We start from the raw sequence: 27,208 nt of genomic DNA on the forward strand, positions 1-27,208 counted from the left end.
ATGCCACACACCAAAGTGGAACACCAGGTGATATTTTAATAGACGGGACTGCTAAAAGCATATACATTTATATATGATATATTATTTGTTACTTCTGTTTGACAGCCAGCAAGACATGGTCTAACCACTTGAAGGAGCCATAAGCTAAGTGCATTAGGGGGACTGATCTGTTCAACTGGTGGTTATTGTTTAGATCCACAGGATAAATATATTTGCCTTTTCTTTCATGAGACACACAAACGGCTCCTCGTCTGTGCCAGCAATTCCTTTGTTATAGACCATGGTGCATAAGCAGAGGCTTTCAAGTGTTTTCCAACTGAAAGAATGAGGTTAAAAAAAAATCCAGCCAAATACACTGCATTTCCCCAGTAAGGATCTCCAAAATTTCCTCCGCAACACTTTTGCAAAGGGTCTATTTTTCCATTTGGCCAGGATAGAGCCAAGGCACATGGGGCATTTTTACATGGATTGTGGGGCACGGCATTGGGCGCTTTAATTAGCGAGCCACACTAATTAAAAAGCGCCTGTGCATCATGTGTATTAGTGTTGCTGTGCATCCCTATGCTGGGAGGCAGGGGGGGAATGGTGGTGGGACGCTTTGACCGAAAGCTCATTTAACGTGTTTTATTTCAAAGTGTCCCACTGCCATTTTTTCAGCATGGAGACACCGTTGCATGTGATGCAGAAGGCTGCCGAAGAGTGTCAATTTTCACGTTTCAGCAAGCTCAATTAAAATTGAGTCTACTCTGACACACTAGATTTCCAACACATCAGAGCAGGCTTCACGTATGCGTACAGGAGCCCAGAGAGCTTCAGCTGCTTGCTGAGGATCGGCAAGTTCTCAGCGACACCCTTCTCTGCCCCCAAATCAACTGCCAAACTCACTTCTCCAGTATCTACCCTTCATGGCAGAATATAAAGCTCATTAGAGGGACAGGAAAGCAAAACCGGTGCCGTTCTTGGGTCCGAACTTGACCCAGATGCTGCATGTGGTGCACAAAACACCCAGGATGTGATGGCACACAGCCAGTCTAGCACCTGCACTGCCTCCTGCAGCCACCCCAGGGTGAGCACCTTGTGCAGCACGAGTCCTGGACCAGCTGCAGCAAGCACTGCATATGCTGGATCTGGCAAGTGAAGGTGGCAGAAAGGGAGGTTCGTGGATGCAGGGTGGTTTGGAGCCAGCCACGCACCATTCATCTAGACTGCAAGGCAAGTTAACTGTGGGTTACCTTTTTTGATCAGGGTATACCAACACCAAATTGATTGCATCTGGTTGTTTTAGATTACTAGTTTTTGCATATGCTCCCAGCAACACCATTAAAAAGCCAGTAGACAAGGTTCTTCCCATGACAACATTCAGGTTACTCCCAAGGAGAGGGTTATTATTCTGTTGTCTAAATATCTAAAGCAGAAATTCTATTAAATCCAGAGACTTGAGGAGGGAGGAGGATTGCAATCAGAGCTTGCTCCATGCCAAGCTGGCACCGAAGGACTGAAACAGCCAAGGATGAAAAATATTTGGAATAAAGCTCTCGTTAGACAGTTCCTTATGGCTCTATTGGATCCATCTGCTCAAGCAGGGAGAAAGCATTTAATGGAAGTCACTTGGTAGTGCTGATTTCAGCAGTGCGAGTTGGGACGTAACCAAGGATCTCAAACAAATATATGAGTCCAGTTTGCTAGTACCATGTGCTCATGTAAAAAAAACCATATATTTCTTAACGAAACAATTTTTCCTCCTGTCACCAGCAGCTGATCCGAGCTTATGTGCAAAAGGAAATTTGAGAAGCAGCTGGCAAGTAACACCAGCGGGTATCTTGGATTCCCAACCAAGAGAGAAAAGCATGAAGGAGGACCAGCAATTCTCATCCGACAGAGCTCAGCAGCAGTTGGACACAGATGAGTGTGCAGCCGAAGACGACAGCTAGCCTAGCTCAGCTGCTCCAGCACAGGACATCTGCTTAGCATTAGACTTCCTTCTTGGGGGAGATTTTTTTTATTATTATTTTTAGTCCAGGACATTTAAGCTCTAATTGCTCCCAGCTTCTGAAGTCTCCCCCAACAAATAATAATAAAAATATCAGAGCCCGTGGTGATGTCCGCTGCTTCACAAAGGGTTCACTAAGAGTGTTGGAGAGGGCGGGAGGGAAGGAGGTCAGGAGGCCCCTGAAGCACGCTCCAACTGTGCTAGCAACACACAAAAGCTTTAAAACAAATAGCGCAGGATTTCCCTGTAGGACAGCGTTTTACTGGAGCTCTGCACGGGGCTTGGAGTCGGTTTCCAGTGGGGGCTGCTAATGGTTAAAGACCCCTATGAACTTGCACCCCCTTCCTGCCTCTCCACCTCCCCCTCTTACAGTGCCGAAAGCCAGTTGGGCTCCAACGTCCTCTGGAAAGAACCACTGTTTGGGAGGGAAATTCAAGTTGCGTGCCGATGCCACTCCTAATATAGCCTGGGCCCAATCCTACTCCCCACCCCCATTCAAATCCTTACAAATCAGCAGGAAGAGATTGCAGCTGGGATCAGAGCAGGCCCCTTCGATAAATCTTATGTAAAACCACCGCATAAGAGAGTCCAGAAATGAATCGGAAACAAAAACACTGCGATGCGGAGCAGCTCTCGAGGAGCAGGAGAGGGGCTTTCCCCTTCAGGGCTGCATTGTACAGAAGAAGCCATGTAACGGGAGAGGCCCATCTCTGCTGGAAACAGCTGCTGACCTCCTGCCCGATTCAAGTTGGCGCCACAGTCTACGGATGCACCAGCTCTGCTTTCACAGGTGGAGAGTGTCAGTGCAGGGGGAGGAGGGAAGAAAGAAGGAGGAAACAGGCTTTAAAAACCTGAAGCAGATAATTTATTTAAGAAGTTCACCAGAGAAAGCTTTCTGATGCCACCAAGACTGGTTTCTCCAGAGCTTCTCCCCCTGCTGATTCCAGGACAGGGTGCCACTGGAGCGTGGAGCTTGCAATAAAGCCACTTGTCTCAATGCCAACTGTTCATACCATCTTGCTGTGCATTGAAGAAATGTAATGCAACCGTCACATACATTGTTTGCAAGCTTCCTAGAAGTGCCAGGGAAGTCTGGAGATCTGGAGAGGAGCCTGACCGCAAGTGTCCAGAGCCAGACCTGAACTCTGTTCAAGGGGCATTGGTGGCAGGTCCGTGCTAGGGGTGCATCTACACATTCAGTAACGTGCATTAAATTTAGTACTTGCATAACCAAGTCAATCCATGAGCAGTAACTGGTGCTACTCTGCAGTAGCACCAACACATGGGTTTGGGGTTTTTTTTTTTTTTCCAGACACTAACTGCACAGTAGCATATTAGCACGGGATTTGCCCAGCATGCTGCTATGCAGCGCTATTAGGCTACTGTGCAGTTAGCACCTCGTGTTGATGCACCCAGTGACTAGTGAACATGTAGGCAAGCACACTGCACTGCCCTTTATGGAACAAGCCATTACAGGAACTCTCCTAAAGCCACAGCCTTTAAAAATGATCAAGTCCACTACAAAAAAAAAAAAAATCAACTAGAGCTTCCCAAAGACATCAGTCTCACGCATAATCTTCCAGGTGGCCTGCGCAGGATCCCAGCTCAGAGATGCAACTGCTGCTGCCTCCTGCCTTCCAGGGGACAAGACTAGGGCTGAGAGGGCAGCAGGCCCACGGCTCCGAAGAGGGGCGTCAAGTGATTGTTTCCTGAGAGATGGAGAATGGGCATCAGGAGACCATGGGCGAGGTTAAAAGATGGGGTGATCTCAGGGTGTGCTCTGGAAGTCAGTCTGCTGGAGGACCACACACAAGGCAACAGGTGCGAGATGGAGAACTCCACTCCACTCCTCTTCCTGAGGAAAATGAGCTGTCCTTGTGGGTGCTGTTCTCAGCATTCTCTCCAATGCTCCCACTGTTTCCTGGGTAGCTTTCCAAGCAGTATTTAAAGAAAAATAAAACCTTAAGGTCAACCCTTTAATTTAAAAGGCTCCGCATAATGTAAAAGAGGATTATTCTCTTAATTCTGGGGCAACAAAAGAAGGCCCCCGTAAGGCAGCAGACATTAGAAGTTGTTGTATACGTGAGAGAGTAAGATTATTAGTCAACTAGAAACACTCATCGCAAAACCCAGTCCCAATTATGAATTAAAGTACTGGAGCAATTTTCAGCTGTATATTGAAAAGAAGCAATACCAAGAGACAGAGACTGCAAACACACAGGAGCCCTGTGGGCCAAACATTCACGGCTCATTTTAACAAGTGACAGGTACGAGCATGTGAAGAAACAGAAGGGGGAAGCCAAAAGAGACTGGCATGGGTCTAGTTTTAAAAGGATCCTGGTCCTACTGTGACCGAAACTAGTGAAGAAAGACTACTGACATCAGTAATCCAAGATCAGCCCGGTACAAATGCATTCAGACACTGAGCTCCCAAATACTCACCCTTCCCCTGCCCTCTTTTGTCATCAACTCTCTCAAAAATTCGATGCACAAAAGCAAACCAAGTTCCTCTGAAATGAGGATGGACCACTTCAGCTAGGGAAGGCTTCACTGGAGGTCTAGCAGCTGGAAGTGATCCTTCTTACTCCTGCAGCTCATCCATTGCTTGGATGGAAACCAGCCACTCCTTGTAAGAAAAAAAAACTGAAACAAAGCAGGGGGACGAGGGTGTTCTCAACTCCCAATATTGGAATAAGGACCTGAAGCCACCTTAGACAGGTTTTTCTTTTTTGTGGTTGTTGTTACCTCAAGTTGATCCATTATCTGGGTCTTGGTAATCATGTCCCAGCATGGAAGAAGAGTTAAAAGGTAAGAGGTAACAACTTACTCAGATCCAAACTTGGTACCTCGGGCCCATTTTTAAGCTAGATTGGATGGATTTGCAGTTGCAGCAAGTCCTGACTAGTGCTAACTCAGGAGAACACTTTTGCCTTTACCTGGAACATTTTTATTCCCTGAACCACTTGTAGATCATCTCTGCCTTCGTCCCAAAGCAACAGTAACCCATGTTAAGATCATTTTTGAATGTTAGCTCCCATGCAGGGCCTGTGACATGACCTCAAGCAAGCAAGAAAAGGAGGGGGACAAAGCTTAATGTTAAAATGGGTTCAAAAATAACACAATAGGTTTGGACTTGTAAATTCTTAGTTGTCACTCGGGTTGTGCCCTGCCAGAGACTGAAGACAATGGAGAAAAAGGAATAAAAGCCACATTTACCAATTTAGTTATAGTGTCTAAGTGTGCCAGCCAACACACATTTCACTTCTGAGCAAAAAGCAAAGCCAACCAGCTTAGAGCACTTTTGTTCAGTGCCTGTACAGCACTAACACGATGAAGGCCTGATCCCTAAGGAAGCCAAGATGCTTCCACAAGGCAACACTCCCAATACCAAAATGAGCAAGCAGCACACACACACGGGCAGCTTAAAATTAATTTTCCTTGCTGAAGTATTTGTAATGGAGTCAATGCACAATACTCAGTCATTTTTGCTGCTTCTACAATGGCAAAGTCAGCTGCTTTTGAAACACTTGAGTGGTACACACATGAATAGATTTAAGCAAGCTTCTTTTCCACTTCTAACTGTCCCACTTCGAAAAAAGAAAAGAAAAGGACACCCTCCAAACAACAACACAAGTTCTGAAAAAAGGAGCGGGCTGTTTTAAAGCAACAGGGAAAAGTCATTTGCAAACAAAGTTTACTCTAGACCAGAGGTTTCCAAACTTTTTCTTATTGCATACCCCCTTCCGGATTTCCCAGCTGCCTGCATACCCCTATCAGCATACAGTTTAACCCCTTCAATGCCAATTATAATGCAAATTGAATTTGTCATTACACAATTTCTCCCACTTCCCTCCCCACCCCCCAGATGTCTCTGGTATCTCCAGAGTTTGGGAACTGCTGCTCTAGAAGAACATAGTTGTTGCAAACACAAACTCATCCCCCCACCCCCACCTTAAAAAAAAGGGACAGAGTAAAATAGGGAAAAGACTGAAGATGGCTGTGTTAGCCATTTCACTGGAATCAACTGAAAGAATACAAAGGCCACCACAACCCATTTATGGCAGTACTCAGTATTGAGTTTGCATTTAGATTAGTCATCTCGAGTGTGTTAAATTACAGAACTACTTATCAAGATAATCCAGCTGCCTTTTTGGTACACGAGCCTTGGCCCAGACAGGCAGGAGTAGCTACAGCATTCGTTTGAAGACATTTCATTCTAGTCTTATTTACCAAATCCAGACTTAAAACAGGTTTACACAGGGCTCATCTGTTACGCTCTGCAGCAAGCATCTCTTTTGTTCTTGAAAAAAAATCCACTATTGTTTCTGCTACAGGAAATGAGATCAGAACTCCCAACAATCTGGTTATTGGGCTGGACAATACAAGAGAGCATCTTTCTTCCCCAAACAGTAGCCTGCTATCCTGGAAAATAGCAACTTTTATTTTAGGCTGTGTCTGAGTGTAGACCAATCTCAAATCACTTCCACTTGCCACGTAAACAGAACTGCCTGGCGTACATTAGACCCACACACACTGCTTGGAAAATATTCACATCTGGCTTTCATGTGACCCAAGCATGCCTCAGAAATTCATCATCTGTATAACAAACCCTTACAGGGGAGAAACCAACCACCAAAAAAAAAAAAATCCTTTCCAGCGTCTAAACAGAGCAGCGCAGAGAGCGGCAGATCCCAGGCTCTGCATACTGCAGGGAAGCAAGCACAGCCTCAGTTTAAATTCTGCATTTCAACAGCCACTCACAAGCACTTTGTCTTTATAAAGAGATTAGAGCCACCCATTAAAGGAAATTAAGACCTAAGCTTTTGCCTTTAGGTCCAATTCAGCGCTTTGTTTAATCCTAGAGAAGGCATATCCCAAATCCCACTTGAGAAACTGGGAAAATCTATACGATTACTTTGTGTTCATCAGAAATGGTCAAAAGCCATGGGATCCATAGCCATTGTCTGAATAGCTGTTATATTAAGCTAGCAGTATATCAATGAGGGGAGTTTAACATGGCTATTTCAGGGCCTGATGAAGAGGCTGGATTTTAAAAGCCATAATTATGGCCATTGCTAACATTTATAGCCATGCAAGCTAAAAGGAAATATTGATCTGGGAAAAAAAAAAACTGCCAGAAAGAGGAGAAAGAAAACCATTACTCTACACTTTATTCAACAGAGCAGGTGTAGTTATAGAGCCTGAACACCCCCCTGCTCCCTGGAAACTTTGAAGAATGAGTGTTGTTCGCTTCAGGGAGACCACATACACCAGTGTTATGACCTGGAAGGGCATAGGCATGATCTTTTTTGTCCTGTCTTCAGCATGAACATGAGTGTCTGCTCTGCAGTCTCCCTGCTCCATCAGGGCAAGCCCAGCATCTAGTAAATTCAGGCTAGTATGCTGGATGTGAAAAACAGATGGAGAGAGATAGAAAAGGAGATTTTGGTCATGGTCATACAGCAAATATCCACGCGTACCTTCCTGGATGCCTCCGATGCTGTAAGCTATGCTGCAAGAGGACATGTAGGGTGCTTGTGTGTGGGCTCAAGTAATGCACAGTTCCACCAGGTGTGACCATAACAGCATCTCCAAGATGACCCAGGGAGTGGAAGAGATCGGTGCATGAATGATCGGTGCATGAATGGACACCAGGGCTAGCAGTTACGCTTGGGGGCAAAGGAGAGCATGCTGCCGAGTCGGTGGCTGCAGCAGTAGGTATTTATCTTCCGTGTGTTGGTCCTGTCCACAGTCCAGGAAGGTTCTGTGGCTGCCGCACAGGTCCTGCTTTTGGTCATCTTCAGTTAGCTAAGTAATGCCATCCTTGCCTGCAGGACGACGGCCCAGTCTTTGTTATACACGCCTTTGACACTTCCTGGCTGGACTACAGAAAAGTAATACACCTGGGCACAACACCATCAGCCCTCAGGGTCCTCCAGCTAGCACAAGAGGTTGCAGCATAGGTTACTGCAAGCACTTGGGATCTGCCCTCTATGCTGGATCTCCCCAGAGCAGTCTGACACGCTCCGTGGCCTGGGCCCACTGCAGAAAGCGTTAAACAACTCGGATCTTCTAGCAAGAGGCAAAAAACCACCAGAAAGATAAAGCTCACCCGAGATGCAGATGCATTTCTTGGGACCAGTCTCAAATTGCAAAACAGCCTCCCCATAGGGGTGAAGGGCCATCACACCCCTGTCTTCCACCTCGAGCTGTTGGCATGCTTCTCCTGCCTTCCCCAAAGGCACGGAGCAGAAGACGCATTAGACCCAATACACAATTGTCTCCTTTGGCAAAGCATGACAATATGGACAGACCCACACAGCAGTTAACAGTTACACCACTTAATGCACTCTGCCAGCCTGGGGACAGGGGTGGGACTGGACCAGAGGTGCTAACAGTACCGTGCCTCCTCAGTTGGCACTGTGGAGGAGGCAGGAGGTAGAAGCCTGCTCGCCATATATTCCTGGAGTTGGCAGCTATCCTAGGTATCTGCAAGAGCGCCGGTTGCCTTGGCATTTTAGGTTCGTGTCAACATCGTGATAAAGGTTACCATGCCCGGCAGCAGCATCCTGAAGCAGACTGCACTGCTCCTCATGGCTACCTCCTGAACCAGGATCTGGGGGGTCATGTCAGCCTGCTCAAAGCACTGCGACAATCAGGACTGCCACACGATAAGGCCAATTCATTTATTTCCCCCTTCCCCGATGCAGCTACAGGCTCCCAGGTGAGGAGGCTGCTCCTTCCAGAGCAGCGAGGCATGCTGGAGGGCTGGGAACTTTACCATTCCACACACAGCCTCACTGTTAGGGGGACAACCTATGCACCCTCCACCTGTTTCGCTCCTCGCTGCTTTTCTACTCCTCCAGCTGGTCCTTTCACTCTACAAACCCTTGATTGCACAGAATTATTCTCACTGTGCACAGGTCAAAGTCAAATGGGGCAGACAAATACCTTTTCCTATTCTTCCTCTCGACACAAACTCATGAAATAAAACACAAAGCAATGGCCACCCAGAAGACAACAGCGGTCCTGTACTTCCAACAGGCCACAAGCCTTGTCATGAGAAATCTGAAACGGTACAAAATAAAAAGTCACCAAGAAGCTCTGGTGTCTGCAGTAGCCTCAGGCAGACATGCAAAGCATTTCAGTTAAACAAGCAGTTTAAAGTCTGGGATGTGGAGAGAACAGGGCAGAAAAGGAGGGGAGAAATTAATTTCCCCACATTGAAATACTGCAGGCTGCCCTGCTATCATGTGAGCTAGCTTGAGCAGATCCACATCTCCACTGAATGGTAATAAAGCAACATGCTGGTCTCAGACACATGCACTTCAAGTGTGCCAAGACTGCCTATAGCTCTTCCTCCAAAAAGCACCAAGCGTAACTCAGGCTTTAAAGCTCCAAAAAAAAAAAAAAACATTGGAGAAGATAGTAGGTTCATTCATTTACACCCCAGAATTATTTTTATTGCAGCACTGGAAGCTTAGTTGGGGATCCAAATGGTACAGAAAGCACAAAAGAAGAACGAACTTCAACCGGTTGAAGCCAACTCACTAGTTTTGGATGGATCCAGCGTTTGACGGGGACAGCAGAGGTTTGAGGAACTCTTCTACTCCAAAAACCTTTACAACTGAGGATCATCTCAGACCTACAAGATACCGAACACTTTCCGAGATGGGCTAAGCCCACTCATTCACATTAGCAAGCAAGCAACATCTTGCAGAACGAGGAGCATATTGTACAGTCCTTGTAGTTTCTGCCATGCTGTTTATTTAAGTCTTGGTTGCTATGGCTCTGCTGGATGTGCATACTTCCAACTCCTCCTCTCATCGATTCCTCCTGTCCCCCATCTTTCTTGTTTTTAAGAGATAAAAAGCAAACACTCGAGAACCAGAAATATTTTGGCAGAGCCCGATGCATTGTGTTCTTTTGCCAGTGAATTGCTGCATGGAGTAATCTTCTGATATGGGTGCTTTCTTCCCAACATGGATCAAGATAATTTATCTGGTTACAAGTCAGATGCACATTGGGAAAGTTAGGAAATCTTTCTTGGAAGCCTTATGCAGCCCGCCCATCCCCTCCGACAGGGGCCAAGTGGCATGCGATGACGTTCAAGGTGCCATCTCCGTTTCCACACTGTATTCTCTTGAAAACAATTACTCAGTGCGCACTAATGATTCATCAAGGCAAAGAGCAACATGTGCTTCCACCCGCAACAACACACACTGCACTGCAGAAGTCTCCAAAAGAGGAGGATGTTGAGCCAAAGCCATGCGGTTTGAGGAGGTCCCAGGGATGCTGCCACATCTCTGGGCACAGTTCAGTCTTTTGCAACACATTCATTCACGTTCTGGACTACTTGGAAATTCCAACTCTTGGATCTGCCTGAGCCACTCCTCACCCATGGGAGACAAGCTTTAGCGACAAGCAGCCAGCAGCAGAGCAAGCCTTGAGCTACAACTTGCATCTTTAAAAGCTAAGAAGTGCTTTTGCTCCTCAGGTCCCCCAATCCTGCAGTTGATTTACAAATGAAAAAAAAAAATGCATTTGATTCAAAAGGCAGATGTTGGAGTTCATGCCAAGAAATTTTGCTGTAGATGCACTCACAGGTAAGTAAGTGCATCACATCCAGATGAAGAGTGAGAAGTGGACCTAGATTTGCTATACTTCACTAACAGGGTTTCTTCAGCTTTTGTAACACATCTTCAGACATGTTTCTTTAGAAAGAGACAAATGGGATATTGTTCTGATTACAAGTCTGCTTTTTATTTCCTCCAAAGACCCATCACGTTTATACACGGAGTCAACCTGTGATTGGGCCCCCCGCCCCTCTGGGCTTGTGGTACCTCTTGAGCACACAATAAAAATAAAGCCATAAAGTTTCAGTGCAGTTTCATTTCAGTGTTTGTGTGTGTTTAACTCGTTGGATCCTCCCCTTGGTTATCTGATACTTCTGGGAGATTTTGCAAAGGCAACAGCATTTCAAGATCTTGACCTGTATAGTCAGAAACTTCTACTTGGGAGGGGAGCATGTGCCCCTATTCCAAAGGGAGGAGGTCAAGCAGAATTTAAGACAATAAACTGCCTTTGCTTTCTACAATGCAAGAGAGAAAGTACAGGCATATGTCGCAAGAAGTTACTTTTCTAATCCTCTGTGGTCTCTTATACCTCTTGCTCCAACCAGCAAGAAGATATCCTCAAATGGTTTCTTCTCTTAAATGAATGTATTAGAGAAATCTTAATCACAGTGCAGTCGGTGCATCATTCATTCAGATACCATTATGTTAAGCCTGTAGATCACTTATGCCCTTCAGAGTACAAGCCAAGAGAGAACTCCCCTGATGATAAATGTCATCATATATCAGAGATGTCATCACACGATAGATTGACTTCGGCTCCACCCACAGATCCAGGTCTGTCATTCTGCAAAGAGCTCAGCAGTTTAAGTAGATGGTGTTATTACACCAATTTCATTAGCTTCTCAGTTAGATATATCCAGCCTCAGCAACTGCAGCAAAGCTCTCAAAGTGATTGCCCTCCATCTGTCTGCCGCAGGGAGACAAGAGATCACCGTTAAGTTGGAATTTCAGATCCATTTGAAAGGGATTCATGATTTAAATGAGCATCTTTATTGAGCATTCCTTCCTTCCTCCCCATTTTATGTACTGGCTCTTTTAGTTTAGTTAGCCAGATTTTCAACCTAAGTTTTATATATGCTTAATGCATACATGCACCCCACGAAACAGTCTAGAGACTCAACGCTATCATTATACTAATGTGAACTCAAAGACAAAACTGATAAACCCTGCCATATTCAAATATCTGTTACATCACATGCAAGATAAAAATTATTAAAATAAACCAGCTGCCAAATATGCCTTTAAAAACAAATCCCAAGTCAACTAAGACAGCAATTCATCAAGGAGAAGCTGGAAGTGTTCGTTTTATTTCCCCCAGCCCCACGTGGCACCCTGCTACGTAAAAAACATGACAGAAAAGGTCCCAATAGGAAAAACAATTTAGAATCAAAACCATGGGCTGCATGTCTCAGCCTGTTGTGCCCCGTAGAGCAATGGCTTGACTTCCTGGAGCCTCCAACATGAAGGTCATTCTTTGAAAGACCCAGCTTTTCTTCCACTCTCTCCCCCTAACACTTAAATGCCAAAAAAAAAAAAGTCATCACCATGGGGAAAAAAAAAAAGCTCTGGTGCCTGTCCCAGTTTCTTTTTTGCTCCTAGCCTTCAAGGATGCCATGACTCAGATGCTTCTGTCGTGCAGCATGGGCAGGATCTGACAACAGTTTCTGGCATAAGGCAGGCAGGGAAATAGAGAAACTTGGGGCTGGAGACAGGAAGCATGCCTGCACTTCAGTGTTACGCTTCTCTTAGCCGAACACCCAGCAGAACAGCACCTCCTGGAGGACTCAACAGAGGGAATAGGTCAGCACTAAACCTGCTTTACACTCCTGCAGGATTAGCAAATGTCTTCAGGGTTAATTAGTCCCCCCCCCCCCATGTACAGATGGGAATTTGCTAGATTTGGAAAGTGGATTAACCTAATTTGCAGTCTGTAATGTTGCTGGCAAATAACCACTGGTAGACTTTGCCCTCTCCGTCTTTGAGAGAGGTCGGGAGAATGGATGCTCAGAAAGAAACGGCAATAAATATGGTTAGCGGCTTTCCACATGTATTTGGTTAATTGGCTCAACCTAATCTGGGTATGGAGAATAACTTCTTCCTTCCTTCTCATCCCTGGGGGCCCAGCAAAGAAAGCCAACGGAGATCATGCATTATTAACATACGGGATGTGTCGGGCCTCCTTACAGCTGACTGATGGGCCCAGAATATAGCAACTTCCATCCAGCCCCGACAGTTCACCTCCTCTGAACCAATAAGCCAGACAGATGAGAAGCAAATCTTGTAGCATATCAGGGGAAGTCTTAAAGAGTCAAGAAATCCCAAGTAATAAGTGCTAGTAACACTGGCCCAAATTATGCAAGCAAATCTCTGCCCAGGCCAATTCGTACTCGCTTCAGCAGGGCTCCGTCAACTCCAGTGACTTGGAGACCGGAATAGTTATGCTTCAATTCAGTCTGAGGCAGGAGTGTAGCACAATGAGACCCCAACCCACGCCTGCGCCTTCCTGCCATGCAGCAGTGCTCAGACAGCCAAATGCCTTGCAGAAGGTAGCATTAAAAAACCCAATCAGGCCACTAGTGCAAACAGCTGTACCCAATTCACAGCATCACAAGGAGACATTTGCAGCTGATGTGTGAAGTCTTTCAGGTGTTGGAGAAAAAAAACCCATTCATTAAGCTCTATGACTCTGTTCAGTCCCCCCACTGCTTTTCTAAGGGAGGAAGAGGGGAAACCCACTCTAGATTATTTTGGGCTCTGAATAGCAAGCATTTGACAAATAAAGCAGGCAGCGGTCTCCACAGACATTCATCAGATTCCTGTTGTGTCCACCATTTGCGCGGCACGTACAACAGGTGCCGAATTCCAGCAGTGCCTTCACAGCATTTATGGGGCCAAGCTTTCTTCCAGCACATCTCGGACTTGAGGCTCAAGACTTGCTTACAAACTAGCTTTAGTTGCTGGGCCACAGATATTTGTTCCCTTGTTTTATGGAGGGGTGTAGCTTTCTAAAAAGCACAGAGGAAGATTTTTTTTTAAGCTACCTATTCAGATGTTTCAGAATCATAGACAATTTGGGCTGGAAGGGACCTCAGGAGGTCACATCAGGTCCAAACCCCCTCCCCCCCGCAAGCAGGACCAGCCCTGACTATGTCACCCCAGCCCAGGCTTTATGTATAGAATCACAGAGGAAGTAACTGTTAAGAGCTCAACTCTAATGGGATTTGAACCCATCACCTTTGAATGCATTCTGTAATCTAAGAGTCCAATGCCACTGCTACCATTAGCATATCCTGTGACATTAGGAAATGTCCTGTTTCTCCTGGTCAGGACCCCTGGGGGTTTGAGCCCAGATATTTGACACCTACAGGCAGAAGCCCAGGCCACAGTCCAATCTAGTCCTGTAAGGGACAATGCCAGTCTCATTTGCAGGCGGCTGGTAAACTGAGGCACAGTGACCAAACTCCTCCCTAGCTCAAGTATTGACTCAAAAAAAAAATGATGCCAGGGTCAGTTCAGCCCAGCGACTTGTAGTGCAGGTCAGAGCCCCTGTTTCTAGACTCCAAGCACAGATATCAGAGCCCAGAACTGCACCAACTTGCTAATACAAATTCATTGCTCATAGAAATGCATTTAATTAAGCAGTTCGGACCTGGCCATTTTCCAGTGTCCAATCATCCACATTTCAATTTCTCTTTAGCCCACAAATGCCTGCATTTACTTTAGCTTAATGTGCGTTTTGCAAACAAGGCCAATATTACAGACACCTGTGAAATTAGAGGCAGCACAGCACCTGTCCCTGGAGGGCAGGCTCCATGGGGGTCTGCAGCAATAATATAGGAGAGAGACTCAGCCAAGAAAGGGCCTGTATTTGCTTCTTAACTACAGAGGGAGAGGGCAAAAAAAAAGGCATCTCAATGCAGAAAGGCACAGCTTTTGCACAAAGCCCAGAAGAAGCATCTCCCCCCCACCCCCCACTATAAAAACAAAACCAAGTGGAAACACATCACATAAGCTAAATCAATGTTTGAGTTGCAAAGCTTGAAAGAGGATGAAGTATTTTGTTTCGAGCATTAGCACAAATATTAGCAGGAGGAAAATGGTTTTGTTTAAACAGACTACAGGGGAAAGAATGCATTATGACCATCAGAAGGGTAGGCTGGATAGCCATTTCCATATATAAATGCCTCATCAACAAGCAGTTTGCAGGTTTAACCTTTAGTGGGAGGGAAAATATGCCTCGGAGGGCTTTAGATCTTCACTCTACATGTCTGCATATTATTTTATTGTAGTCTGAAAGAGGAAAGAAACTTTATAGCTGTGTGCCATCTTGAGAGATAAATCACCCAGTTGTCCAGACCTCCAACTACAAGACAGCACTCCCTACTTCACATACCAGCTTTCACCCAGACTGCTCCATGTCTTGAGTATCCTCCTGTATTAAGAGGATACCGTTTACCAATTTAGTCCCAGTGTTGTGAAGGTAAGTCTTGTGTTGAAATACTAGGGACAGCATGCCTGCTAAGAAGCACATCTAGATGTCGAGTATAAGTCGCCCTTTTAGAGAGGGCAGGATTTCTGTAAACCACACACAATTTTTGTACAGAGTGAGGATGATGAAGACTGTTACAGGAGAAAAGATGTAGGATAGCAGAGCTGTATCTCATCTTACATCTGCCCTGCCATAATCACCTAGAGCAGCTCAGCAGTTACTCAGTCTAAAGCATGGCACCACCCTTGACCTGCAGATAGAAATCAGATGGTTTTGCAGGGCCCTTCTAGCATATCCACAGGAGTGGGGTCAGCTAACAGCAACCCATTAGTATACCACTTAGCTTATTACAGGATTGCAACATAAAAGCAGTCATAATTAACAGACTAATCAATCCGAGCAATTTCTCTCCCCTTCCCTCTCTCCCACAAGGATGTCACATTAACCTTTTCTCCTCCCAGAGGGAGCATCCTGGCTCCCCACCCACCACACATTTTACAAATACAGAGACCAGGAGTATTCACAAGTCACTACTGATTTGGGGTACAGTGTGGGAGATACCTTGGATTTGATTCTTAGGGGTTCAGAGCACCCAAGAATCAAAATCCAAAATTTAGAAGTGGTCAGCACCTTTGGGGGAGGGGAAAAAAACCCAAAAGAGTCAGGCCTAACTGATCTGATTTAGGGTGTCTCAGTCTTTCAGCTGCACATAAAACTGTAAGTCATTTTAATTTTGTCCATAAGTCACTGGAGCTGCATAGAAAGGGCAAAAGGAGACAAAAAAGGGAGGAAAAAAGAAGTCTAGATTTACATTTTCAAACTGGGATTACAGAAAGCAACAGAATCCAAAAGGTAGTGAACACCACCACCCCCAGCCACTGCCTCGGAGCCGCCTGCACCCCAGATTCCTGCACCGTCCACCACCCAAAAAAATTAAAAACCACTCCACAATAAAGGTATTTACAAGATCTCCCCACCTCCCCCCTTGGAGAACAGGAGCTGTTGGGCTACAAAAATAAGGCTCCAGCCACACAAAAGCCGTATCCTTACATCCCCACGGAGAAACTGGGGGAGTTCTTTAGTGACGTGCTCAGGTAGAGACAGATCAAAAGAGGAGTTCATTTACGGCAGCTCTCCTCTTCGACTGGAGCAGACACTGCCTTCACACAGGCAGAAGGGGGTTAGACATTTTTGGTTGAAATTACAGCTCGACAGACTTTTTTTCTCCCCTCTCCGCAGCTACAAAAACCATTTGATGCCTTTATTGCCAACAGACTTGAGCAGCAAGAAAAGTTAAATCCCACATAATTTCATACAACAAGAAATAAAGAGAAAGGTGTTTTTCTTCCCCCCGCCCTCTCTCTCTTTGCCCCCCCTCCATCCAGTAGCTATGCAGTATTCAGAAAGGCTGGTCTCTTACCTGATTTCCTTTTGGAGGATCCATATTCCCTGAAAAACAGACAACAACAGATAGACATGGTTAAGGTTTGCAGCCTCGGGGAGCAGCAGGGTGTGTCCCAGATCCCCACCCATAAACTCAAGGGCTCAGCCTGGGTGCTCCCTCCTTTCAAGTGGAGGCTGAGGCTGCAAGGCATTGACACACAGGCTGGGATGGACCCTGATCAGCAGCGGGAGCAGTCGCAGCTGGTGCTTCTGCAGCACTAGGGGCCAGTGGACCATGTGATCGGATAGACAGAGCAAACCATCCACAACCCACCGAGCAGGGGAGCAGGGTGTCATTTTTGGCTCTTGAAATCAAACTATTTAAGTCACTTAAACTGACTTAACTGCTTCCTTTCCTCTACAGAGGCAAAAGCATCTCAACTGCACCCTGCAGCAGCTACAGTCATCTTTTTTACACTGCTCCGAGCCCCCTTCCTTTCAAATGCTAATTAACATCTGCATAACCCACAGCCCTTCTGGTTATCTCTGTCAAACACTTGTCTTTTCTAAAGGGGAAAACTTAGTTCTTGTTTGCAGGAGGGAGACGGCAACTTTCCTGCTTTTATTGTGGTTTCACAAGTTAAAAGGATCTTGCTGCCTTCTGCTCCTGGCAGAAGATGTGAAAGAGAAATCACAACTGAAAGGAGGTGTGGGAAATGGTTTAGAGCAGTGATTCTCAACAGGTGCTGTGGTGCTATCAGATCCTATTACCGTACCAGCACGGTTTGGGGTGCAAATGCCAGTGCACAATTTGCGAGATATACCCAGAGATTTCACGCATGAATCTGCAGCATCAAAAATATTCTGATCTTGGGATTTTTCAGTGTTTTTTACTATAGAGTGAAAGCAAAGAGCTGGCATTTTCCAGGCTGTGCCTTGAGTCTAACAAAGGGTGCCTTGAGTGTGAAAAGGCTGAGAACCATGGGATGAGAATAATTAGAACAAGCATGAAAAAGTATTTCCCCCTGGTAGCTCCTTCCTCTCATCCCTCCAGGCTTCTCCTCAAATCCCGGCTGTAGACTCAGATCCTGAAAGTGGCTTATGCTGTCAGAAGCCAATCTCCCTGTGCAGATCCCACAGCAAGATGGAGGCATATTCATTTGTGAGCTCTCTGGGGATGGAGCAGCTTACTTGTTCCTGCACTGGGCTGTTGACTGGAACCAAGAAAACTCCATTGGAAACCCAGTTATCCCAACCCTTATCATGCAACTCAGGAAAACTGCAATATCGATAAGGACACGTGCAAAGTCCTGCACTTAGGAGGGAACGAGCCCATGCACCGGTGCAGGCTGGGGGCCGAGTGGCTAAGCAACAGCCCTGCAAAAAAGGCTGGGGGAGACGGTGGACAATAAGCAGTGTATGAGCCACCAGTGTGCCATGTTTGGACGTGTTTAAAACCCGGCTACACAAACTCTTGTCTGAGATGATGTAGTTGGGGCTGGTCCTGCTTTGAGAAGGGGGTTGGACTAGGTGTGACCTCCTGAGGTCCCTTCCAGCCCTCATTTTTTATGTTTCTAAGCAAATCTCAGAACATTTAGGGGATGATCAAAAATGTTCACATGCCCCCTAAAACTAGAAATGTATCTGGAAATGAATTCTCTTTCCCGCATGTTTTTGAAGTCATCTCTGCCATCTGGAAACTCAAGATTTAGTTCTCATGAGTAACGGCCACCTCAGTTTCTGCTTGATACAATGAGCACCCACATCTCCCAGGTGGATGTGCTAGCCACCAGGCAACAGAGGCCTAATTTGTGATGGAAGAGATGTGAAGTTCCAGTCTTCACTCCAATGCCTATTTAACATAAAGCACTTAAACAGTCCTTGGAGTAAGGTTTTCCCTGTTAGATGCTCCTCACTGCTATGCCTCTAGCAGTGCAATGTAGGGAGCCAGAACAAACTTGAGGGAGGCTACTCTGGGCTAAGTGCAGTGAAAATAGGCTGCTGTAGGCAGCCACAATAATCAGGAGGTGATGGTCCTTGCATCCCATCCTGCAAACTCCCAGGTACTCATTCCTGTGTAGTCTCATCTTCTGGCTGAGCTCTGACCCCTTGCCAAGAGCAAACTGTTTGCTCAGCATCTTTCTTGTTGCTTTTCCAGCTGGACCTACCCCCAGAGCAGCACAATGCTCACAAAGAGGGAAATTCTTAGATTTCAAAATCTCCGCTCCAAACTTTCCCTGTCTTTCAGTCCAATTTGCAGATAATTCCAAGACACTGCCAATTAACACCTTGTTCTCTTCTTCTCCAGGCTGATTCATTCAAGTGTTTAAAGTTACCTAAAGGTAGAAAAGAGTAAGATTCCCCTCTCCACATTCCCTAATTACACCGGAGGCAAGGATTTCTTTAGGTGACATCTTTTAGAAGACTAATTGCATAGTTGGGATAAAGTTAGACAAGGTTTTTCTTGCAAGACCTTTTTCAGGTCTTTGCCTCTGGTGTAACTCCTGGACCATCACAGCTATGACATCACTCTGACACTATTAATTACATAGCTCATTAAAGGAATGATGATTATTGTTTTCTTTTGATGTGGCTTGAGTTCAAACCCAGGGAATCTGACTGCACAGGACACAGGCTTAGGGGATCTCGGACTGACCAAATGTGTCCATGCTCACTTCATGGTAAGCATGCAGGGCAAACTAGACCCATAACTGGTCCCATGAGATGTATGGCACCTTCCACTCTCCTTGACCTCAATGCACAACTGAGCCTATAACACTGAGTTGTCTAACAGTGCCACTGGACTGTACACCAGGCTGAAACAATGCACAAAGCTCCTGTGGATTTACTGGGGAATCAGGCTGGAGAAGACAAAAAATGTCGTTATCAGACTCTTCCTGGCTCTTTCCCGCCCAGTACTACCCCTTCCACTGTGGTTCTCCTCCTCTCACATGCACCATTGACTCCACCTAAACAGTCATGATCTGACTAGTGTGGGATCATACTGAGGCCCAGTACACCCACATCTCTGCTTCACAGAATCACAGAAAATTAGGGCTGAAAGGGACCTCAGGAGATCACATCTAGTTCAACGCCCTGCTCAGAGCAACACCAGCCCCAACTACATCATCCCAGCCACTGCTTTGTCCAGACAGGTCTTAAACACCTCCAGGGATGGAGACTCGACAAGGACAAAGCTTCTGACTTTTTTCTCCCCTGGCATTGGGGTCTGCTCTGTCTTGTGCTCCATCCTGCTTCTACTCACTCCAAAACCTTCGTCACCTCCTCAAACTTACTTTTCTCCCAGTAGACATCCTCTCTATCCTGATCCCCACCTACCCCTTCCCTCCACATTCTGTACGTTGTCATACCTTACAGTGTGAGGTCTAATTTAAGTCTCAACCCTGTGAATCCTTGCACATTTGATTCACTTGAGTCATATAAAATAGTCTAATCGAGTTAATGTGTGCATGGATTCCAGCATTAATATGTATTTGCAGAGTCAGTTTCTTTTAAAGTGCAAGCTGCCAGTGGTAGGGACCTGCTATTTTTCATGTATCTGTAAAGCATCCTCCATGTCTTCTGTGCTACTATTACTGTTGTTATTAATAACCATAATCTGTATTACAGTAATTCTAGGAAGTCAAGCTGTAGCTAGTTGGCTACAAACCCTTAGTAAGAGACAGTCCCCGATCTAAGGAACTTAGATTGCAAATAGGTGAGAGAGACAGTGGAGGGGGAAGGAAGCTTTCATACCCCGTTCTGCAGGAGGGGGACAGAGGGGACAATACAAGCAGCACATCTATGGTCTCACAGGAAGAGCTAGGGACAGAACCTAGATCTTCTGGGCCCTGCCCCAGTGCCTTGATCACAACATCAGCCTCTCGGAACGAACAATGTAATAATCGCATACTGGGAGATATTTCCCATGACAGCTACCAGATGTCTTGTTTGAATGACTCAAATTTTGGTGGTTCAGATAAATGAGTCCTGGAGCCAAACCAACTCAGGGGAAGATCTGAGTGACTCTGAAGTTCCTCTTAGGTCCTCCAGTGTCACATAGTGCATGTGTTTTGTGCTGGTCCTTTGCACAGGGATGGATTCCACCCACAAGAACAGGGCAAAACAAATCCCTTTGAATCAAATCCCCCGAGCACAAGTGGTTCAGACACACAAGAACCTGAAACAAAATCCGAATCTCCTTAATGACACTTTGAAAACCAAAGTACTCTTTAGCACTACTCTTCACTATGAGGGAGATTGCCACTGCTGAAATACAAAGCTTTGCAATGGCAAAGGGGACATGGAAAGCAATTGGTTTAATTAAGTTGCATGCATTCCTTTCTTTTCTCTACCTCCACTGAGATGTGCCTGTCCTTGCTGTTGAACAGCAGCTGGAGGTGGTGACCCCACTACGCTCTAGCTCTATTTTTAAAATGTTTGTCACCGGTTCCTTCTTTCCTGCTAGACTAAATGACAATGCAAAAGAGCAACAGTCCTGATAACGCACACCTCCATCACTTCAGAGGGAGCTGGTCTGAGTCTGAAGTGCCGGAGTATGCCAAGGGCTGTAAAGGAAATGCTTTATTCGACAAGGACTTCACTTGAAAATTCTTCAGGGAACCAACTCCATCTTCTCCTGCATCACATGTGATACCTAGCACATTATGAGCTCTTAAATAAAATAAAAACTGGGCTCTACATCTAAACACAACTGCCAAGGGAAAGCTCAATGCCATTTCTGTAGATGCCCAGGGAAGACAGTTTTCTGCTTTGCTTCGCATCCTTTCCCATTGTGATTTTTAAAATTGCTTGTTTCTGTACGAGTGCAAACACCACGGTCCATATTCTGTTACCAGCTCTCCCCCCTCAAGGCCAACGGGTAAAACTAGGAGCAGGATTTAGCAGAGTCCTGCCTTTCTTAACCCAGATCCACTCTGCCCAGGAAGGGAAACAGCACGTCTCCGGTCTTGTTCCCATCATGTTCTGCACCGCTTCTACCTAAAGCCTGCTTGCTCAGCAACGCCCCTAGCTGATCCTGAACCACAGCCTAACAGACGGCGAGTACTCCTATCACTGCAATGACACCGGAGCGCGCAGTAAGTCTGAGAACCTCTTGCCATGTGCAGAACATGCTCTGCTTCCCTTAGAGGCAACAGGAAATGGGGGCTGATTCTCTACACCTGCTCATTTTACACTGGTACATGTCCACTGATGTGATGTGGTCACTCCTAATTCACATCAACTGAAGTGATAGGAAAATCCCGCTGGTAGGCAAAACAGTGTTTGGCTTTGGGCAATTCCAGGCCTTCAAAGAGAAAGATGAATTTTGGCCCACTCAGTTCTACTCCTACTCAATCCGGGAGCTCTATGCCGTGTACAAAGTGTCCTACATTATTACCCCGTTGGACTTCTCTGCCACTTGCAATCTACAGGACACATGAACAATCTCATGCGGATGCCTTGCAGAGCGCCTCTCTTTGGAAACTGTCATTCATGTCACATTCAATTACACACAGTAAAAGGAAATACAGACAAGTCATGTCACGACTGGAAGGGCACGTAACGAAGACAGGATTTTTCTCGAACATCTTCCATAAAAGCTGGAACAACCACCGCGCTGTGGAGAAGCTGAAAGGGTAAATAATGGAACTTGCATATTTTTGCAGCCATGCGTTTCATTAGATCTGATTGGGAGCTGGCCTTGGAAGCTTTCTCCCGACTGCTAAACAGAAGCTGTGCAATTAAGATTTTTGCAGCTGTCTTGTGGAGGAGTTGGGAGACCATGCAAACAGGCATCCCCTCCAAGTAAAGGCTGTTTAGGGTAGTTCAGAGTGCAGTGGTCCTTCACAGCTATATGCCGAGTGTGAGCCTGGAGTGGCAGCCACCGTATTTGTGCTACCCTTGCGGAGGTCTGCAGTGAATGGCAAGCAGATCTCCCGGTAGTCCAGGCATTCATGTGGCCTCACCACTTTGCAGGGGTATACGCGGAGTCAACGAAGACTTCATCTCTGTCCTGTACACCTCTCGCCCCTGCCATGAAGGGGCCCCGTAACAGACCCACATCAGGAAGAATTTTATGGGGTTTCTTCATTAACGGACAAATGCCAGTCTTTCAGCACAATGTCTTTCTGAAAGAAATGGCCTCTGTTCATTTAGCACAGATTTCAGACAGCGATGTCCTTCCACTGCCAAAGAAAGTAGCAGCCGTAAAGCGCGGGGTGTAGAAAATAGCTGTCACAACGCGCTGAACCGTAGTGCCAGGGGAAGCTTCAGACCAAGCGTTTCATCAGGAGAGACAGAAGCCACGGGGAGAGTAAATAATCTTTCTGTCCATCTACCAGTGTTTGTCATCCTGATTTCCAAAGGAGGTGAAACACCAGCAGGCGCCGAGCGGAAGAAGTTAATTTGCATCCTCCAGAGCATTTTGATACATAAATACATAAATTAAAATCAGCTCACATTGGTTGGCTTTTGCCAACTCTTGTCTAAATACACCGTAGGCGTCTATGTTCCCAGGCTCCTCAGTTCCTGTGAGCATTTGGTGCTGTGGGGAATCAATGGCGCTAGCATGGATGCCACTGCAAACAAACTCCTCTATCAACCACGCTCCATAATTTGGCAGACGGACAGAAACAGCGTTGCCTATTAATGAATAAAGTAACTTCCCCCTCCTAAAGGCTGATATGGTTTGCAGACTGGATTCACAAAGATTGCTGCCTTTCTTACAACTCCTTTCTCAATAGCATCTGGATCAGACTCTCATACAGCCTTGAAGAAGACTTGTCCTCGGCTCTGAGCAACATATAGCTTATCACGTGCATTTAAACTGGTTCTAACTCTGTCCCTTAGCAAGCAGGAATGCAAAGAAACACATGCACACTTTCCCTCTCCTTCCATTATTTTGTTTCACAAGCACACTGGCCTAGCAAATCATAAAAAGCACAGTTGATCCCATCCCACTCTCCCCAAGACAAATAAACACGAGGGCTTTATTTAAAAAAAAAGCATTTTATTCATTTCCTGATATAAATTGTTGCATTGTGGACCCTCTTGAACATGAATCCGCCCTTTCTGAACAGAGGTCAAGCTTTTCAATGGTCTCAGAAAGGCCCCCATTGTGATGGTACGGAGAAGTCCCAGGCTCCAGAATTCCTTGCCGCAGGAAAAAAAAGGACTTGAGGGGAAAGAAAAAATCCGATGACTTGACTTCAGACACAGGGATTTCTTGTTGGCCTGAAATCTCTCTGCTGCTAAGCAAGGTAAGACGACGCTGTGTAATTATTTCCGTAAGAGAAAGGAGGAACCCCTGAAGAGGTGAGTTTGTCTCTCCAGTGCCTCCCTGTAGTTTATGCAGCACCACTCAAGTGCTGGCGTGGGACCGAGTAGCACAGATATACTGCACACACCCTGCATGGCTACTAGTGATTTTTGACTCGCATCTGTGCTCAGATTATGCTCAGTGGGACAAATCTTGAGGTCTGTACTTTAGTGCTACCTCTGCCCTTGACTTAAGTTGTGCCCAGCAAAGTCTAAGAACAAATCAGAGACGGTTTGTGCCTCCACTATGTGCACGCACAGGGGAGCCGTCCGCACACGGATGGCACAGGCTGGCTGCAGTGGGAACTTGGCCTTTATGGCTGTAATCAAATTCTGCCTGTGAACAAGCACTGAGAAACGAGGGACAACATCAGGGGCAAACTAACCCCATGCAGATCTCAGATCTGGCCTGAGGCAGATCCACATGGTTTGACAACTGGCCACTGCAGCCCCTTCGACATGCGTTCAGGTGTGCATCCCTCCAACAACTCTTACAGGTCCGTCTGCAGTGGGGCAGAGACTGGGCTCTGGGTAAGGACCTTGACTCAGCACGAAGGCATCTGGAATCAGACACTTGCTCCGCTTTCTTATTTTAGTGAGATCAAGTTACTCTCCTGGCAGAGGAGCGAGCTTTGCTGTGAAGTGCTCCACGTTTCACGAGGCTGGAGGATGTGCAGCACTAGAACTCCAGCCGCGAACCCCTGCCCCATGAGCCACCCCAGGCCACTCTGCAGGACCAGGAGGGCTTGGGACATCGTGGTGATGTTCAGTTCGAGTCGGGAGATGCTCCTTTGCAGGGGTCACCCGGCATTGGGAAATACAACATGGGTGTTTACAGCAGGCCCTTTCCAGGAAAGATGCAGTACAAAAACAAGATCTTTCCTAAGAATCACATCCCCATCTGTTTCTGCTTTACCCTGTTTATCCCCTCACGTGGTGAGCTTCTCCACGGGAGAGAAAAATGTATTTACCTTACCCAGGGCCCACTTCTGCAAGAGCCTCTGCGCCAGCTCCCTCGTGAGGCAGCCAAAGGCTCCTCTGTCCCGCAGCAACTGGTGATGTGTCACTTTATGACTGTAAATTATTAATATCAGTAAAGCTGAATGTGGAAGACAAGGTCAGAGCCACTAATCATGTTAATGCTCCCTGGGCTGCTGCCATTCCAGTGGCTGCCTTCACTCGGGGTCTTCAATATTTTGAGCACGCACACAGGCGCGCATGCCTATAGAGCCTGTACCCAGACTGATGACTGGGTATTTATTAAACCTATAAATTAACATTGCAATTTTGAAATGACTTTGGCCAACAATCTCTCACAGAAATCTTCATAATCTGATTTAAAAAAGTCACTCTGAATACGGAGAAACTGTTTACAATTCTTTGCCTGACTTTTTGTTGTTCTTGTTGGTCTTTCAGGATTTGTACAAGTTTGCAACCGTCTAAAAGCAGCGTCCAACCCACGGCTCTCAGGCATTTAAAAGGATCAGTGGGGCATTTAAAGGCTTAAAATATGACCCTCCATAGCAACTGTATTAAGAAAAAATATGCACGTGGGCAAAGCAAATGTGTTGAGTCATGGCAGTAGCTGAATGGAGCCGGTAGCACTGCTGCCTCTCTACCTCCCCAGCAGTTACACAGCAGTGTGAGTGATCACAGGGAAGGGAAGATAGCAGTGTTGGATGCTTTCTGGCTTGCTTCTCCATCAAGCTGCTTGCTCCAGGGACAGCCAGACAGCTCAGCCAGCTTTGCTGGAGCCTGGAGGTGGACTAGCAAAGGGTGGTTCTCTCCCAAAGCACAGCCGTGCACAGAAGCCGTGCAAAGAGCAACCACGTCTGGCTCCCAGACTCTCTGCCCCAGCCCCTGCCCTACCCCAGCACAGTGCAGAGATGCCTGGGAGCTGTTCGAACTTGCACAAACAGGCCATTGTCCCCAAAGCACATGACAGCTGGGGACAGCTGGAGTGCAAGTGTGCTGTGGTCACCAAACAACCCCGACCCACAACAGGCCCCCTGAATCACCGGCTGCAGGAAAGGGACATAGGAACTGGCTATGCTGGCTCTATACCAGCTGGGGACCCCCCTGTTCCCAACACTACGAAAGTGCCAGCAGGTTCCTGCTTTTTGTCCTCAAAACGCTGACTGTACTTTCTTGACCTCTTTGACTAATCAGCCCTCAAGCAGAAATGAGCAGGCACTGCTGGGCGGCAGAAATTTGCATTCAAAGCCTGACGCGTTATTTAGCATGTTTGAACTAAACCTTAAAACGCGTGTGCAGGTGGTTGTTGTACTGTTAGTCGAGTGGATCCTTGCTTCGGTTTCCCATGGCACCTCTTACTGGGTGTACTCTGCAAAAGTCACTGCTGAATCTCAGTGACGTGCCCCAGTGGGCTCTAATAAAAAAGACAGTTACACTCTTTGACCAAACTTTAATAGGACTCACCAGGTCTATGCTCTTTTCTTGGGGAGCCTCAAAAGCTTGGTGGGTAAAAGCTTTCCTTGTCCTTTGTCCGTTAGAAAGATGTTTGAGTCCTTAGAAGCAATTTAATCCTGATTTATGTTAGCTAAGTGATGCTTGCCACACATGAGCTATGAGAGAAGGGCCCTCATCTGAAAATGCTACTGCTCTAAGGGAAATTACCTACAAATGCTATAATGTCCTCGGTGCCTCTGACTTCCTCCCTGCAGCGGAAATAAGCAAATTAAGTAAATACTTCACTGAGCCTGATTTTCCCATATGCCACATCCCGTACTTGACAGGTTACACGTTGTAGGATATGTTTGCCTAATGGGTATTGAGTTCCCACTATCTGTTTCAGCTGAAATATTTATGTATATGTTGAATGATTTTAAAGGGGGAAACACCCAGTTTGTTAAGTGGCAGCATGAATATTCAACAAAAATCAGCCACCATTAATGAGAGTCAGCCACTTCATCACCAGTTTATAGACGGGGAGACTAAACCATCTTAACTGTCTGGCTCCAGGCCCCGGGGCATGTTGAAGGCCTAGCCAGGAGTCAGTTTTCCATGAGTGCTAGTTCTGAACTTTAACCTGCATTCACTCACCCACAGGCACACAACAGTGGTGTCAAAACACAAATCAGACCCTCCATTCCTATGTGCCAGAGACAATATTAATACAGATCAACTGTGAATGAAATATCCGGATACTCAGCTACATGAACACTAAGGTGGGGTGAATAAAAGGTGAAAAACATAAAAAGAAATGAAAAAAAGGTCTGCTTTAAAAACTTTTTGTAACTTTTTTGCTCTTTTATGTCTGAAAACAATCAGGGTGGTTCCCCACATATACACTCACTTTCTCTATGTTTTTCCCCTCCTCCAAACCTTTAGTCGGGGGGGAAAGGCACCAAAAAAAAAAAAAAGGAACCC

The 27,208-nt window shown here is 46.2% G+C and overlaps 1 protein-coding gene across 2 annotated transcripts in view; it reads right to left on the reverse strand.

Annotated features, from left to right (window-relative positions):
- SH3PXD2A (SH3 and PX domains 2A) overlaps nt 1-27,208 on the reverse strand; it is a 331,374-nt gene that overhangs the window by 100,547 nt on the left and 203,619 nt on the right. For both annotated transcript variants that reach the window (XM_019502762.1, XM_019502761.1), the window contains exon 6: nt 16,536-16,564. In XM_019502762.1, the coding sequence (XP_019358307.1) occupies nt 16,536-16,564 (29 nt within the window). The remainder of the gene's footprint in view (nt 1-16,535; nt 16,565-27,208) is intronic.

This window comes from Gavialis gangeticus, unplaced genomic scaffold, assembly GCF_001723915.1.
Source record: "Gavialis gangeticus isolate Ggan-Ray unplaced genomic scaffold, GavGan_comp1, whole genome shotgun sequence".
Taxonomy (NCBI): domain Eukaryota; kingdom Metazoa; phylum Chordata; order Crocodylia; family Gavialidae; genus Gavialis; species Gavialis gangeticus.